General features: G+C 38.3%; 1 protein-coding gene across 1 annotated transcript in view; it reads right to left on the minus strand.

Moving 5' to 3' along the window:
* The window catches only part of srms (src-related kinase lacking C-terminal regulatory tyrosine and N-terminal myristylation sites), a 30,094-nt gene extending 21,107 nt beyond the window's left edge, over positions 1–8,987 (minus strand). Inside the window, exons 1-2 of the mRNA XM_084720179.1 lie at positions 8,120–8,987; positions 452–573 (exon numbers count right to left, since the gene is read on the minus strand). Coding sequence (XP_084576305.1) covers positions 452–573; positions 8,120–8,499 — 502 coding nt within the window. The 5' untranslated portion in view covers positions 8,500–8,987. The remainder of the gene's footprint in view (positions 1–451; positions 574–8,119) is intronic.
* Positions 8,988–16,591: the final 7,604 nt, after the last annotated feature.

The raw sequence follows: 16,591 nt of genomic DNA on the forward strand, positions 1-16,591 counted from the left end.
ATGAGTGTATGGATGGATGATGGATGGATGAGTGGATGGATGGATGGATGAGTGTATGGATGGATGGATGGATGGATGGATGGATGGATGAGTGTATGGATGATGGATGGATGGATGGATGGATGGATGGATGGATGGATGGATGGATGGATGAGTGGATGAGTGGTGGATGGATGGATGAGTGGATGAGTGGATGGATGGATGGATGGATGGATGGATGAGTGGTGGTATTAGGGATGAAACAACAATCTTTTTTCATACTAAGCTGATAAAACTGCAGCAGTGTGAGTTTGTTTCTCGTCAATCAAATCATATTTCAAAATAAAAAAAGTTTCTCAGAACTTTTGAACATTTCAATGAAACCATGGTAACACTGATAACTCTGAGAACTTTGGTTACTACAGTCGTGATGTGAAATTTCCACACCGCATCATCTCCAGGTGGTTCTTACCTGAGATTGTGTACTCGTCACTGTGACTCTCGCTGATGCGAACCAGGAAGGAGCCATCTTTGTTTTGGGACGCCAGCAGCAGCTTCTCAGCTTTCACTCGGTTTATGTTCCCATAGTACCACCTGCACCGAGAGAGGACGAGAGGGACATCAGAGACGGAGGGACGAGAGGACGATCAGACAGCGTGTGAAGGAATTTCATACCAAGAAAAAATGAAATAAAAGAAAAATGAAAGAGTGACATAAGAATAAATCAATGAAAGAATGGAAGAAGAATAAACAGAGAGAAGACAGACAGACAGATGTGATACATGTAAAAGCAAACAAGCAGAAGCTGCAAACACTAAACATATTTACAGGTAAACACACAGATCCAGAGGTGGAGGAAGTATTCAGATCCTTAGATAAACTCTTAAAACTAGTTTACTGCAACTGACTGAGTCAGAAAACAAGAGAAGTTGGTTTTATAACAGTTCAAGAAGAGAAGTAAGATAAAAACATTAAATTATAAGAAAATAAAAATAAAAGTATAAGTATGTGAAAATAAGAACGAGTAAAAATATGTGAAATCTATATAAGATGGAGGATATAATGAGTGTTCAATGAAAGAGTAGAATATTATTATATTGAATGAATGATCAGCTGATCATTTTCCTCCATAAATCGATTTATTGTTTGGTTTGTAAAAATCCTGAAAATGATCACAAATGTCATCACAATGAGCCCAAAGTGAAACAAGACCAGTCAGCAGTCCAAACCTCAATCAATCAATCAATCAATCAATCAATCAATCAATCAATCAACTGACTGATCGTTTCAGCTCTGTGACTTTTATATATTTTGTGAGCAAAAATTTTACTTTGTAAACTAAAAAACAACTAAAGCTGTCAGATAAATGCAGTGAAGTAAAAAGTACAATATTTCTCTCTATATTGTTGTAGAGCAGAAAGAGAAAGTTAAAGCATGAGAAGAAAATAATCAAGTACAAGTACCTCAAATTTGTACTTGAGTACATTAAATGTAACTGTACTTAGTTACATTCCACCACAGCACGGATCACATTTCACACATTTCTGTCTGACAGTCGGAGTAAAGAAAGTAAACAACAGAAACACACAGTTACAGTTTAACAGGTCGGGTCACTTCTATAAACAGCAGCAGTGTGAACGTGATCGACACGGAGACTTTTACCAGAATAAAACATATTTATGTATGAAAGTGTCACTTTAACGGGGATTAATGGAGGAGTTCAAGTCGTAAAGAGATTCAAGTCTCTGAATGTTGTTGGGAGTCGCCTGTTTGCTCACATATCAGAAACTGACCTGTGTTTACTTTACAGTATCAGGAGGGCGGGTCTCAACGCTCCAGTTTCACCCACAGAGACAACAAACAGAGAAATCTGCTGCTTTATAATATTACAGACAGAAAAATTATAAAATACTGTAACACACTCCAGAAATATCATAATGACATCAAAATGAAAATCTGCACTCAAGTAAAAGTAATGTTACATTACTAAAATATTTCTCAATTACTAGTAAAAGTACTGGTGTTAGAAATATACTACTATACTAAAGTAAAAGTACAAAGTATTTGTCTCAAAAACTACTCAGAGTATTAGTTACTTTTAACCGATGATGTCACATCTTGCATGCATTTTCCTGAACCAACAGATAAAAACAAGTTTAATTTTCTTTATTCATCAAACGGCTCCACCAGACAAAACAATTTGTTAAATTCTTAACTGCAATTAATCGATTAATCATTAATCATTAACATTATTACTCCAAGTGTGTGTCGCCACAGTGGTTTATTGTGTTTTTTAGTTGTACGTCTTCGTTTTCATTGGCCCATTTGTGATCAGATCAGATCACCTGATTGGCTGCTAAAATGAAAGTTTTGGATAATAATTCAAATTGTACTCAGTACTCAGCTGATTAATGAATACTTAAGTATGAGTAAAAGTACAGACTTCAAAATCTACTCATAAAAGTACAAATACTTAATTACAGTAATCTGACTATTTGTAAGTTACTATTAGACCCTAAGGTTTCCTGACTAATCTACCAGTAAAGACATAAACTCAGTTTATCAGGAATAATGAAAAGTGTCCTGCAGTAAATTCTCCCTTCATGAATCTTTTAGTGTTGAGATTTTGTTGAAATTGTTTTTAAGATGTCTTCATTAAATTGTATGATGATTTTGTGGTGATGCTGAATTGTACTGCATCATATAGAGAGATGTTTGGATTATTTTGTCTCCCCTGGTTGACAGAAATATTCAGTGTTCCTGAAGCTGGTCGTCTCCTTACAGGAATGTAAGTGTGATGCTGCAGGAGATAACAAACAGCAGAGAGCACAGTGAGGTCACCATGAACAAAAGTGACAGTAATCAGTGATGCTATCGCTGCCCTGCTGTCTGCTGTCAGCACTGTCAGTGTCAGTGGTGTGTTTGAGGACAGTGGTCTCAGTGTGTGGAGTCGGTGTCGGGTCAGCAACATGAACACAGACAGTGAAGTGAACCTTGGAGGACGAGCTGAGCTGAAACATGATGATTCCCTGCAGGCTGGATGAATAATGGAGGACCTGCAGCTGCAGGATGGTGAACACGTGCAGCCTCTCGCCTACATTTAGCTCCGGTCTGCTTCAGCAGCAACGCGGCTCGATGCTTTCACCTCCAAACATTTGTATTTAAACTTTGTTTTGAACGTCAGGAGGCTCCAGGTTCAGTGTTTAGTTCTTATGATCGTAACTCGAGTTGAAATGATTGATTTCTCGATTACTCTCTAACTTTTTTGATAATAGAATGATCTTAAATTTGTATGGGACAATAATTTGGGATCAGAGATAACGGAGGATCAGTGAGGAGGAGGTTTAGGTGTTGGCTTGTACAGCTCAAGGTACGAAATCATCGTCATTATTCAAAAAAAATATTGTATTAAATATACAAAATAAATATTGTCAGAACATCCTCAACTCAGTTTGTGTCTGATGCAGGCAGCAGACATGTTCTCGCTCTGTCCTAAATGATTCAACTGCTGGAAATCTATTTTCCAAACTCGATCTTTTGTTTTGGGGCAGGTGATAAAACCAGATGACTATTTTCAGTGTCTCTGGAGGGGGTTGTCCTCTCATGGGAGATAATTACATGCTTGCAGTGTTTATAATGTTATTACCACGCAGGCTAATTTCTCCTAAAGTGAAAAACCCACAGCCTCCTACTTACATTTTATTTTAGAGATGTCATACAGCACTTGAAACAAGAGAAACTCAGGTTTAGACTTTGTGGCTGTGCTGAGAGATTTGAGAAAATGTGTTGTTTCATTCTTGCCAACTTTGACAAAATACAGAGGATTTTAAAATGTTTGGGGGACATGTTCTGCTGACACTCCTGACAAACAGCATCAGATTTTTATGCCGAATACTTTTAATTTTACTTTTAATTCTTGGGAAATCATACACAATAATTCTCCCCTCTGAGTCTCTGGCATGAACTAATATTCAACAGTTTTCATTCGTTCTTTTATTCTTTTTTTTCCTCGGCCACATAGTGAGATTTTGTAAAATGCAGGCCCCTTTCCTTTAAAACATTCAGGAAGAAACAGGAATTCTTCTTTCCAGGACGTCTGAAGTTTGCTCGAGTATTTCTGCACTTCCCTCTCTGTCTCTCACTCACTGAGGAGGACGAGGTGAAAACTGCTCTCCTCTGCATCATCGGCGTGCAGAAATACGACATTTGGTGAAGCTGTATTGTTGTTGTCCAGGTGAAAACAGTTGGTTTTTAGGGTTGTAGGGGTTTTAGACGCTGTACAGTGTCAGAAACAGATTGTGATATTAAACCAAAGTGAAAAAGTGTGGAAATTTGTCATAAATTGGGAGAAAACGGAAGAATTGTGACTCCAGGAGGAAATCGGGAGAGTATGTGGTGTCTCTTCCTGAGCTACGCTGATTTTTAGTCTTCTTTTATTTTATTTTTGGACACACTGGATCAATATATTTTCTCATATTGAACATCTTTCTTTTTTGTTTTTGTCCTTCTTGTTCAACTTGTAAAACACAAAAATGTTATTTGCAAATATCTAAAACTGAAGGCCAATAAACAATTTTTTAAAAAGCAGAAACTCTCTGGTTACACCTCGTCAAATTTCTTTTAGTGTTCTGTGTTGATAAATTAAATATCTTTGGGTTTTGGACTCTTTCTCAGACATAACAAGCTGTTTGAATATTTGAACTTGAAATTTTGGTGTTTTTTTTGTTTTTTTTTTACTTATTATTGATAAAACCATCGATCAAGAAAATGACTGATTAGTCAATAAATACACTTGTCGGCTGCAGCCCTTATTATTTTAAGCTCAAGACAACATCTCCAAATCGCTAGTTTTGTTAAACCAACAGTCCAAAACTTAAATAAATTCACTTTCATGTGATAAAATCTGCTTGTTTGTGCCACATGAAGCTTCCAGGACTCTGAGGACATCTGTGGCCGTCCTGCTGACTGTCCCAAGAGTCACAATAAAAAACGGTGAAGCAGCATTTTGTCATCATGCAACACGGACCTGAAATAACCTCTGAGTTAATATTAGATAAGCTCGACTCTGACCACTTTGAAGTTGAAGCTACTTACGCTGCTCCACTCGATAACAGCTAAAATCTTATTTTTTCAGCCGAGCTTTTTAATCAGCCTTTGTTTTGGTTAATGGTTCAGCAAAAACTGAATCCGTCTTTGATTCATTAGTTTGTGTCTTTCCTCACTAACAAAGTCCAGAGAGTCAAAGTGAACAAATGTCTTTCTCCTGAGTGGGAGGGACTAAAGTAACACTGAATGCTCTGAGTCATCATCAGTGATGTGATTGGCTGATTGAGTATTTAATGATCACAACACCTGCTGATCTTTATTCACCTGCACACAGCCCTTTAGCACGCTGCGCTGCCGTACACGCTGTTATCACAGAAAGGTCACGCTGACCTTGTTGGCAAAAAGACAAAACAAAGACTTTATTTTCTCCACCGCCTCAGATCCTTCGAGGCAAGTTTACTGTTTGGTTTTTACGTCTGTGATTATGAGCGTTCTGCTGCTTTGAAGCCAAAACTGAAAATCTGCTTAAAGGCTGTAGGTCAACCTCTGAGGAAACTTTATGAATCCACATACGATAATAAGATACTGAAGCCGACCGGCGACATTGTTTCTGATGCCAAACATGTTCTGAACACAGACCGACACCTTCAAACCAGAGATACTGGATTCCACGATTTAATGAGGTTCGACTGAAGAACTCTTTGAACACCAGTCACACATAAAACTAAATATGGAGCTAAATCACACATCACTATCATTATCTGTGTTTGTAAGGTTAAATATATGCAGTTTTATTTCTTAATTTTGGTCTTTTCTGGATGATGAGATTTTTGTCCAAGAGGAGATTCTATGATTCTTCAAGTCACAATGTGCATCTAAAAGTGGGCGTATTCGTTGTTTTGTTTTTAATCGTTGTGTTTCACTTGATTTGAAGTGAAGTGTTAAGTGTTTTATCTTTTTATCTCTTGCAGGGTTCATCATTAAGGACTGCTCACTTGTTTGGGGGAGATAAATGACATGTCAGGCAAGAAAATCTGGCAAATCACTTGCCAAACTAGAAAAGATGTAAAATAAATAAATAAATAATTTAAATATTTTGATAATGCATTAATTGTTTAAGTAACTTTTCGTGCAAAAAGACAGAAAATTATGGTTCCAGCCTCTCAAATATGGAGATTTCCCACTTTTCTTCATTAATTATCATATGAGACATTTAAAGATGTGACTCTGGGCTGTGAAGAACTAGGACGGACATTTTTCACTGTGTTTTAGACATTTTATAGACGTTGCAGCCCCAGTTTAAACATAACAATTAACTTTAGTCTTTGTTATTTGATAACTGATCTGACACCACTACATTAAAAAATATTTTTAAAGCTGTATATCACTAATCCTGTATGATATGATACGATTGTTATCACTGCTGTATGTTCTGGCTCAGTTTAAAACTTTTGTCAAACTTAAAGAAATACAGAAAATGACTGACATAAAGCATCCCAACTTCACCATCCTGGGGGGAAAACAGCATACAGGACGTTGCTCGGCAGCAGCAGCTTCCTGTTTCATCAGTACCAGCACTTCAGGCAGCATCAGTAAGACTGATTCTGGTATTTAACAACACTATTTTTTTTATTATTTTGTAAAACACTTTGAATTGTGTGAAATGTGTGTTACAAATTCAGCTGCCTTGCATTGCCTTAAAGACTGAGAGAATAAAAGTATTCACATTTGAGATGGAGGAACCAGTGAATTTTTGTCATTTTGCAAAAAAAAAAAAAAACTTACTTAAATTTTGGATCTATTATCAAAATTGCTGCAGATTATTTCTGTGTTTATCATTTACTCAACTAAGTGAAAGTGTTTCTCTGGTTTTGCTGGTGTTTTAGGGACATTTTTGTTTTATTCTTTAAAAAATGACTTTTCCTCCACAGATTTCTACACAGTGAAATGGAATCACTGCTATTCTTGTAGAGATGCTAACAACTGATCACTTTTCAAAACAGTTGCCATTTAACCCAATTTAAAAATATATTTATCAAGTGTTTTAACACTTGATAACTTCAGACCCAAAATGAGTCACATCAGGTCAGATCACATCTTTTCTCTCAGTTTCAGTCGCATCAGACAACGAGATCCTGTCAATCATCTCTGGTAGTTTTCAGAGACTGATCCAGTTCAACATTTTGACTCCAGCGCAGCAGAGAGGTCAAACCTCGGTCGGCTGCCAGACTTTATTTCCAGGATTTCTCTGGTTTCAGAATCGTCTTTTAAGACTTTTCCTCCTCAAAAATCCCACAAAGAAGCAGACACTCTAAGCTCTGTCTGACCTATAACTCTTTCTATAAATCTAAAAAGTTAACTAATCAGAGACACATTCATTATGAAAGTAATGGGATTACAATGTCAGGCAGTTTCAGGCACTTTAACCAAAATTAGGGCTGATTTTGGTTGACTGATATTACAATAGTGATATGATTTGTGATATTAGAGGAAATGATATTTTTACATCATTATTTTCATTTTCATTGAAAAACATTTAAACTTGTATAATGTGTTATTTTAAACAAAGATGTTTTCTGAGGTCTAGAGAATGATGTGTTGGTCAGGACACCTCTGCAGCATCACTATATTTAATTTAAAATGATATTCAGACAAACATTTCACCTTTAATAAATACTGCAAATCCTGCGGTTTGAAAACTGCAGTAAACCAGATTGCGATATTTATAAAAATTTCTATGAACTGTTCAGCCCTATCCAAAATCCAAGCACTTTTCAGACCTTGAACTCTGAAATTTAAATGTTTTCAAGGCTTTCCAGCACCTGTACCAACCCTGATCAATACTATTATTAATTAGTGTCCACATGTTTCTCACATCAAAAGAGGATCAGTATATTTCATGTAGTTTGTCAGATATGAAGGAAGGTGTTACAATAGCCCCTGGTCTCCCCTACAGTGGAGCAGGTGAACCAGCAGATTAAGGAGCAGTTCCCACATCAGCACCGGGATCAGGTGACACTGTGGGTATGGAGGGCAGCAGCAGAGCTGTGGGGACAAACAGAGCAGAGGACGTCTTTCTCTTGTCAACACTCACTTGTGTTTGGCGAACTCGTCCTGCAGCAGAGCCACGTAGTTGGCCGGGATCAGTCCGGACTCCAGGGACCCGGTCAGCTTCTTGGCCAGCACGTAGTCCCCCCGCTTCTCGATCACCGACAGCTTGTCGCCCTCCTTCACCGTCAGCTCGTCATCGCTGCGGGCCTCGAAGTCGAAAAGCGCCGCGTAAAGCTGCACCGGCCGCTTCTTGGGCGACGGGACGCGGATGTCTCCGGACACGGTGCGGATCTCCGCGGACTGCGCGGCCGGGTTGGCGATGACATGGTTGTGGTTGGGGACGTTCGGGTAGCGGAAGTCGGGCCAGATGCAGTTCCAGAGCCGGTCCAAACACGGCATACAGGAGCGACAACAGCTCTCCATCCCGGGACATGAAGGAGGACTGATCCGATCAATAAGACGCACTTCAGGCTTCCTCAGTCCACCGAAAACGGTCTCTCTCCAGCCGCTCAGTCCTCCGGTGTCCCTCTCTTCCTCTGGCTGGAAACATAATGCACCGCCAGCAATAGTTGGGTAGATTAGCCGGAGGAACCGGTTTTTTCTGTCGAGCTCATGGATCTGAGTTTCACGCCTGCAGTGCGCACGGCGGCTGCGGGAATGCGGAAACGGGAATGGAGGACATCCAAGTCGGATCGGTTCCCTGCGAGGACTCGGCGGAGCGACCCAGGATGAACCGAGAGTGAGAACATGGCTCCGAGGAAAACGTTAATCCATCGTTATCTGAAGGTTTGCAGCAGTTTGATGCTCAGGTGTGAATAATCCACCGAGGTGAAGGTGAAGCGGCGGCAGCAGAACGGTGCGTAAAAAGTTTGGGTTTGGCGCTCCGCACACACCTCCTGCTGCTCACACACCTGCGCACTGAGGGGAGGGGGAGGGGAGGGACGGGCGTGTGTGTGTGTGACAGAGAGAGAGAGAGAGAGAGAGAGAGAGAGAGAGAGAGAGAGAGAGAGAGAGAGAGAGAGAGAGAGAGAGAGAGAGTAGGTTAATAATTAATGTGTGTCGGTGTGGAAGCTTGTTCCCGCCAATGTGACGGAAGAAAAAATACAGAGTTAGCATCTAAAAATAATGAGTTGGTATCTCGATATAATGAGAAACTTTTTTCAAAATATTTAATTTATATCTTAAAATAATGAGACACTTTCCAAATAACGAGTTTATATTTCAGTATAATGAGAAACCTTTTCAAAACACTGAGAACGTTTCTCAAAATAATAAGTTAGTATCTCCAAATGTTGAGTAAATATCTAAAAGTAATGAGATTTTTTTTTCTCAGAATACAGCATTAAGTCTAAAAATAATGAGAAACTTTAAAATAATGATTAATTTTCTCAGAATAATGAGTTGGATATTAAGTTATTGCATGACATTTCTCCTTCTAATGACTCACAGGATCTTTATTATTATTATTTTTAATCTCACTGGCAGAAATGAGCCTCTGTGTCTCTGGACGTCTCTCTGGCTCTGGGACAGTTTTCTCTCCCCTGAAGGTGATTTTTGTTCAGTAAACCAGTCTGTGTTTGTTGGCAAACAGCAGGTTTACAGCTTGTATGTCAAGTTCTACTGACTTCTGTTATGTTTCTGTGGTTCATCATGAAAACTCTTCAACCTGTCTGACATATAAACCTTCATACTGACTTATGATCACTTTCTGTAATAAATAGTTTCAGTCATCAGGCTGATATACACATATACAGTGTTCCCCAACCCTGGTCCTCAGGGCCCACTGCCCTGTATGTTTTAGATGTTTCTCTGCTCCGACACACCTGATTCAAATGATCAGGTTGTTGTCAGGCTTCTGCAGAGGCTTGATGACGAGCTGATCATGTGAATCAGGTGTGTTGGAGCAGAGAAACATCATGCAGGGCAGTGAGCTCTGAGGACCAGGGTTGGGAAACACTGTATATGAACATTTTTGATCCTGGACTTGAGGAAGTCCTGAAAGAAAAATCTGATGATCCGTTTATCTGATCTAAATGGACATGCTTACAGAGGAGACATTTTGAGTTGTCAGAGCAGAAAAAGCACAGATGGACTTAATAATAGTGATTAAGGCTCAGGTCCATCAGGTCCAACAGAAGGACCTCAGCTAAGTGGAATGGAGCCATCACTAATACACCTGTGAGTTTTCTGGTGTGACATTTGCTAAATAAAACACTGCAACATCAAGTAAAAGATCTCAGACTTCTTCTGTGCAAAGGTTAAAGGTTAATTTCTTTAAATCTTGTGCAGTATTGTGTTAAAATTTCTGTTAGTGACATATAGAGATGCTGATTAAACAGCAGGAGTGTGCCTTGAACTGCTCACAGTAAAGTGCAGTTTGACTGTGTCTTTATGATCAGAATCAATAAAACTAAATGGATCTGAGGTTATTTTAATCTCATCTTCCTCTGGGTTGTTATTTTTAGACCGCAGGGTCTAATGACTGCAGCCTTTGTTGCTTTTATTCCTGCATCAGTTCTGCATCATTACTGCAGGAGCAGCACACAGGATGCTAATAAATTACAGCACAAAGAAAGCCTGAGGATGAAGTGAACGCCACACGCTGATGATGCACCAAAACTCATGAAAGTGGAGTTTTCTTCTCAAAGTTGTTGTTGCATCTTTAATTTAACAAATTTCTCTCAAATCTCATCAGAACAGTGCATTTAAATTCGTTTGACATAAATGTGCATCAAACTACAGTCAGTCACCTTAAAGGGATAGTTCAGATTATTTGAGGTGGGGTTGTATGAGGCTCTTCTCCACAGTCAGTTACCTACAGTAGATGGAGGTCGACACGCCCCCAGTTTGGAGAAGCAGCGGGAGTCCTGGTGTAGGAAGCTAAGCTAATGTCCTGCTGTGGACAGAGACAGCAGCAACACATACTTTAGAAATCTAAAGTGTACACTATATTCAGAATATTTTCACCTCTTTACCTTTCTGTCAGACAGACTTTTCTGATGGAAAACTGCTGTAATACAAGCGCAAATATGGCTGTCTAACCCAACCAAACTCCATCGTTGAAATTGGTAATTTTACTTTGCAGAACACAGGAGTTGCTGGTCTACTGTTGCCTCGGTCACTTAGTTTCTTTGCATTATTGTATGACATCTGTGAATCTGCTCAATCCTTTCAAAACACCAAAACCACACAACAACGCAAACAAACTAACAGACCGAGGCAGTGGTAGATCAACAACTCCTGTAAAATGACTAATTTCACAAATGGAGTTTGGTTGGTTTGGAGAGTGATACCTGACTTGTATAATAGCATTTTCTCCTCAGAAAAGTCTGTCTGAAGTCGTGAAAATATTCTAAATATAATGTACACTTAAACTGATATTGACTTTTAATTTAAAAACTGTCGTTTTCACGTGAATTATCACAGACTTACCAAGAAATTTCAGGTAAATTTCAATTATGTTTGCTTTTATGTGATGTAGTCTCTTTTTAATCTTATTAATTTTATTTGCACTTATTTATATTGACATTACATGATGTCATCTTATTTCATTTCTTTATTTATTTATATTGACTAGACAACATCATGTAATGTCTCTACATTCTCCTCCCTCCATTTTAATTTATTATCATGTTTTTCTTGTTTTCCTTTTCTTTTCTTTTACTGTTTTGTCTGATTTTTGACTTTGTTATAGTGTCTTTTGTTTGTGTCTTAGTTTTGCTTCAGTTTTAGCTTAATTTGTCTTTCTTCTGTTTGACCTGGTTGTGTCGGCCTCCTGTTGTCATTTTGCCCTTTTGATTTTTTGCTTTGTCTGTCAAAGCACTTTGTAAACTCAGTTTTTAAAAAGTGCCATATAAATAAAAATATTATTATTATTATTATTATTATTATTGTTATTGCAATTACCACCAACTACATGACAATGGCACTTGCTAATTATCACATAATAAACCACAAAGTGTGGCATAATTTGGAGGTACTTTGTGGGTAATTTCTAAGAAATAATAACCGCCTATTTACAATGAAATTATGGGACCTGGAAATTAAAGGGTTACCTAAAAAAGTGTACTGACATGTTGGGAGACAATCCAGTGAATTATGTAAATATTAAAATAAATAAAAAAGATTAAAAAATAAAATTGGTTTGGAAACCTTTTCATTAAACTGCAGAGAGAGAGTGGGGGTGAACAGAAAAAAAGGAAAAACAAACACATACTAAACAAAGTCAACAAACAACAAATTAAACCCCAAAACACAACAGAAAGTGTATTAATATGTTAACTCCAAAAAGTCTGGTTGCATTTTAGAATCTTATCATATTTCTTTTTATTTAAATTCTGAATGAAAATAACTATAGCTGTCTAATAAATGTATTAAAGTTTGCAATATTTCCCTCTGAAATGCAGAGAAGTAGAAAGTCACAGTAAAAGAAAATACTTGTGTAGCTGCAGGTTACTGTGAGTTACAGGATCAGTGCAGCTTTAATCGACAAACACAAGAAGAGAAAGACGCTCCTCGGTTTGATAGATAGCACACCGTTTTATTAGTATATTTAGCTTTGTGACGTACAGCTCGGGAGAAAACAAACAAAAAAAAACCAAAACATAATGGTCACAATTTTTTTTTTTTAAAGTCCAGAAACATTTCAGCCTTAGCAGTGACATCACACAAAAGAAAGCTCAGTTTTTCAATCATTGGTTTCTTTGTCATGGACCAGAGTGATATGTTCTCGTTGTTAGGCTAAACAAACACGCCCGTACCGCTCCGACGTAGTCAACAAACAGAAAAATAATAATAATAATAATAATAATGATAATAATAATAATAACCCTAGATTTCTTTTCTTTTTTTTCCTCAATCGTTTTAAGTTGCTTCACATATATTATCAACACTTTTCTAAAGAATCAAAATATTTAGCCACAGGTACTGGAAAAAAGGTATCCACTGTTATATATAATAATAAACACAATAAATATAAAAAGAATTTTTGATATAATTTATATGGTATCAAAGAGAGAGGGAAATGGGCCTTCAGTTAGACGTGTTTTTACAAAAGTGATGTCCTTTTTTTTTTTTTCTTCCTGAGGTTGAGTTTTGTCATCTGCAGTTTAAAATTTTGCTAAATATACTAATAGACTAAGAGACCCGACACACCGGGTCTGTCATGGCTTATCATTCACTGAGGAATCTTCTCCGCCGGGTCCTGGTCACACCAGCGGAGGGTCTCTGTGGCTCCACTGTCATTTTGTGTGCTGTGGAGTTGGCCGAGAGGTCAAAGGTCGGGCCCACCGCCCCCCCAAGAGGCAAACATACACACAGCTCGACTCCCCCTCTCCCGAACAATCGGTTTCGTCCGGGGACGCCGCACTTTTCGATTTCGGGCGCGTGACGTTTCTTCAGAGACTGATGGGACAAACTACCTTTAGCATTTCAAGCACGGATGCTAACAAGGCAGTGCTAAAAGGAAACTAAAAGGGTTTCAGGTGAAGAAAAGTGAACGACTGAAATCCAAAACGTCGGCGCGCCCCCGTCGTGCGATAGGCTTATGTGTGAAATGGTGATAATTGTATTTCGACGCAGTCCCATTTCCCTTCAGTGTGTGAGGAAGGAGTCAGATGAGAGGGGTAAAAAACAGAGAGGAGAAGGAGAAGGATAGAGTGATGAGAGGGGAAAAAAACAAAACTAAAAACAAACCAGAAAGAATCGCAAAAATCTGTACATGTAAACATCACACTTCCACTGAGTCAAATCATGAGGAGAATACAGGTTTCACATTGGTATTACTGTAGGTACAAAGCCCCGGCGGAGGAAATCAAGACAATCAAGAGTCCGGTACAAAGTCAGGAGGTGAAGACAGAAAGAGAGAAGAATCACGAAAAATTAAACAATGACGGAATCTAAAGCACCACCGAAAAGGAACAGAAATAATAATAAAAAAGAAAATAACAGTAAATGGCCCAGGAAGCCATTTTTTGGGTTTTGACAGTAGTAGCTGTACATCGTGTCCTGATAGAAAAATAAAAAAGGTCCATTACTTTTTCTCCTTTCATTTTCTTTTTTTGTTTTTCTTTTTTTTTTTTTTTAAATATGTGTGTGTGTGTTGAGCTATACATCTGACCAGACTGCTTCATGAAGTGTGTGATCATTTTTTAGGGACCCGACCGGCGTCACAGCTCCTCTGACGGCCTCAGGTTCTCAGTCTAGAAGCTTCCCTGAAACAGTTTGAACGAATTTAATATCTCTGCAGCATCAGAGTCTCGAACAGAGCGATATGTGACCTGAAACCTTAAAAAAGTGATTAGTCTTTGTGCTCACTGTCAGTGCTGAGCTTCAGATTAGACAGAGACACGACAGTGGTTTCAATCTCCTCATCTAAGTCTCATCAGGAGAGCGAATACGTGTATTTCCCAAAATATCAAACTTTTCAATGACCTGAGGTTTTTAAAATTCACCAAAATTATACATTTGGGAAGTTTTTAAGGTCTGATTCTGCTTTTCTTCACAGTCCACATCCATAAATGTGCATCAGTGTCAAATATTCAAGGAAATGTAGGAAGAAGAAATTTAAGAAAATAAAACAGTTAAATTAATAAATATCACATGAAAAGGGTAGGCTGGCCCTAACAGAAAATACATTAAAAAAAACAGAAAATACATGAAAAATAAATCTTTGTCAGCAGCCTTTAAAGCTCTAAAAGAAAGTTTTTCAGAAAGTTGGTTATCTTGCTTTGTGGAGTCAGTGTCTTAACTACAGCAGGCAGAGAAGCAGCATTTATTTAGTTGTGTTTAGAATATTTTCTCCACTTTATATTGCTGTCAGACAGCCTCTTCTGATGAGAAACCTCTGTTATACAAGCCAAATATCACTTTCTTCAAAGCAACCAAACTCCATAGATGAAATCATTAATTTTACCTCACAAAGCACAAGAGTTGCTCTTCTACTCCTGCCTTTATTTTTTAGTTTATTTGTGTTTCTGTGTGACTTCGGTGTTTTAAAAGGACAGTTTGGATTCACCAAAGTCACACAATAACACAAACTAACTGACAGATCGAGGCAGCAATGGACCAGCAGGTCCTGTGGTCTGTGAGATAAAATTAATGGTTTTGCCTATGGAGTTTGGTTGGTTTGCAGACAGTGATATTTGGCTTGTGTGATCAGAACAGTCTGTTTGACAGAAAGGTAAAGTGGTGAAAATATTCTAAACACTACATACACTTAAGGTTTTTTAGGCAGACCTGTTTTTAGGTGTATAAGAGTGCTGGTCCTCCTCCCTGCTTCTCCACTCTGGGAGCATCTACTGCAGGTAAGACACTGAATCAAACTATCCCTTTAACTTTAACAAGGCTTTTAACTTGGACAAACAGAACATGTTCCACTGCAGACCAAAAGCTCCACAGTGAACAGGCTGCAGACTTTACAGACGGCAGTCAGACCTTTAATTTAATGCTGTAGTAAGAGAGGTTTAACATTTGCTCTGTGTCAGCTGCAGTAACCACGTCTGAAGTCTGAGAGGTCAGAGCTCCTCTTCAAGCCTCAATACATTTAATCCTTTTCATGGCACATCAATGCAGGATCATAATCTTCCAAACCAGTCTGTGATGTGTAAACATAACCTTTAAAGAAAGGCTTTAATTTCAAGAGGAAACACTTTCAGAAAACACGTTGTGAGTATAAACCATGACGGATTAAACTCACTGAGGAGGAGTGCAGTTACTGAACAGTAAAGGTCGACATGTAGCTTGAATTCATAATGATTTTAACACCTGATAGAATTCAAACGCTGCTGAACGAGTAGTGGATGAAATGATAAAATACTCGTCGTGATGCCGGTCGGGTCCCGCTGTTGGTTGACATCCATGTTTGGAATGTGCAGAATACAGTAGGCATTACAGAGTGTTGGAATATTGTACAAAATATCTTTTTTTTTTTCGCCAAAAAGACCACTTTTACTTGCACTACAAAATATATCTATAAAATAATAATATTAAGAGGAATCAGAACATTGATAATAATAATCAAGTAATACTAAAAAATAGAAATCAGATAGAAATGTGTCGGCCATTTTGCTCAGCCGGTGGAGACGTTAACAACAACAACAGGAGGAGGAGGAGGAGGAGGAGGAGGAGGAGTTTTGGAGTACGAATGCTCTGATTACGACTAAATTATTCTCCCAGTCTGGAAATCAAACAGTGAGCAAATTACACCTTTCTAAAGATTGTCATTTGCCTTTTTTTTTTTTTTTTTTTTTTTTTTTTTTTTACAGCTGTTGATGTTTTTTTCTTGGTGCTGTTCTGGCTTTGAAGTAAACTGACCTGGGCTCAAAAACACTTGTAGAAAAACGTCTTTTCTGAGGTTCACAGAGACACTCGGGAACCAACGAGATCGTCCGAAAAAAGTCCCAAAAACGCCACCCACCTGGCTCCTGATTATCACTTCAAACACTCTGAAGTCAGAGAAGCTGCGCTCACTGCAGTCTGACCAAGAGTTAAACTCGGGCACTTTGTCTCCTTTTTG

Source organism: Lutjanus erythropterus, chromosome 6 (assembly GCF_056507025.1).
Source record: "Lutjanus erythropterus isolate fLutEry1 chromosome 6, fLutEry1.hap2, whole genome shotgun sequence".
Classification (NCBI taxonomy): Eukaryota; Metazoa; Chordata; class Actinopteri; order Lutjaniformes; family Lutjanidae; genus Lutjanus; species Lutjanus erythropterus.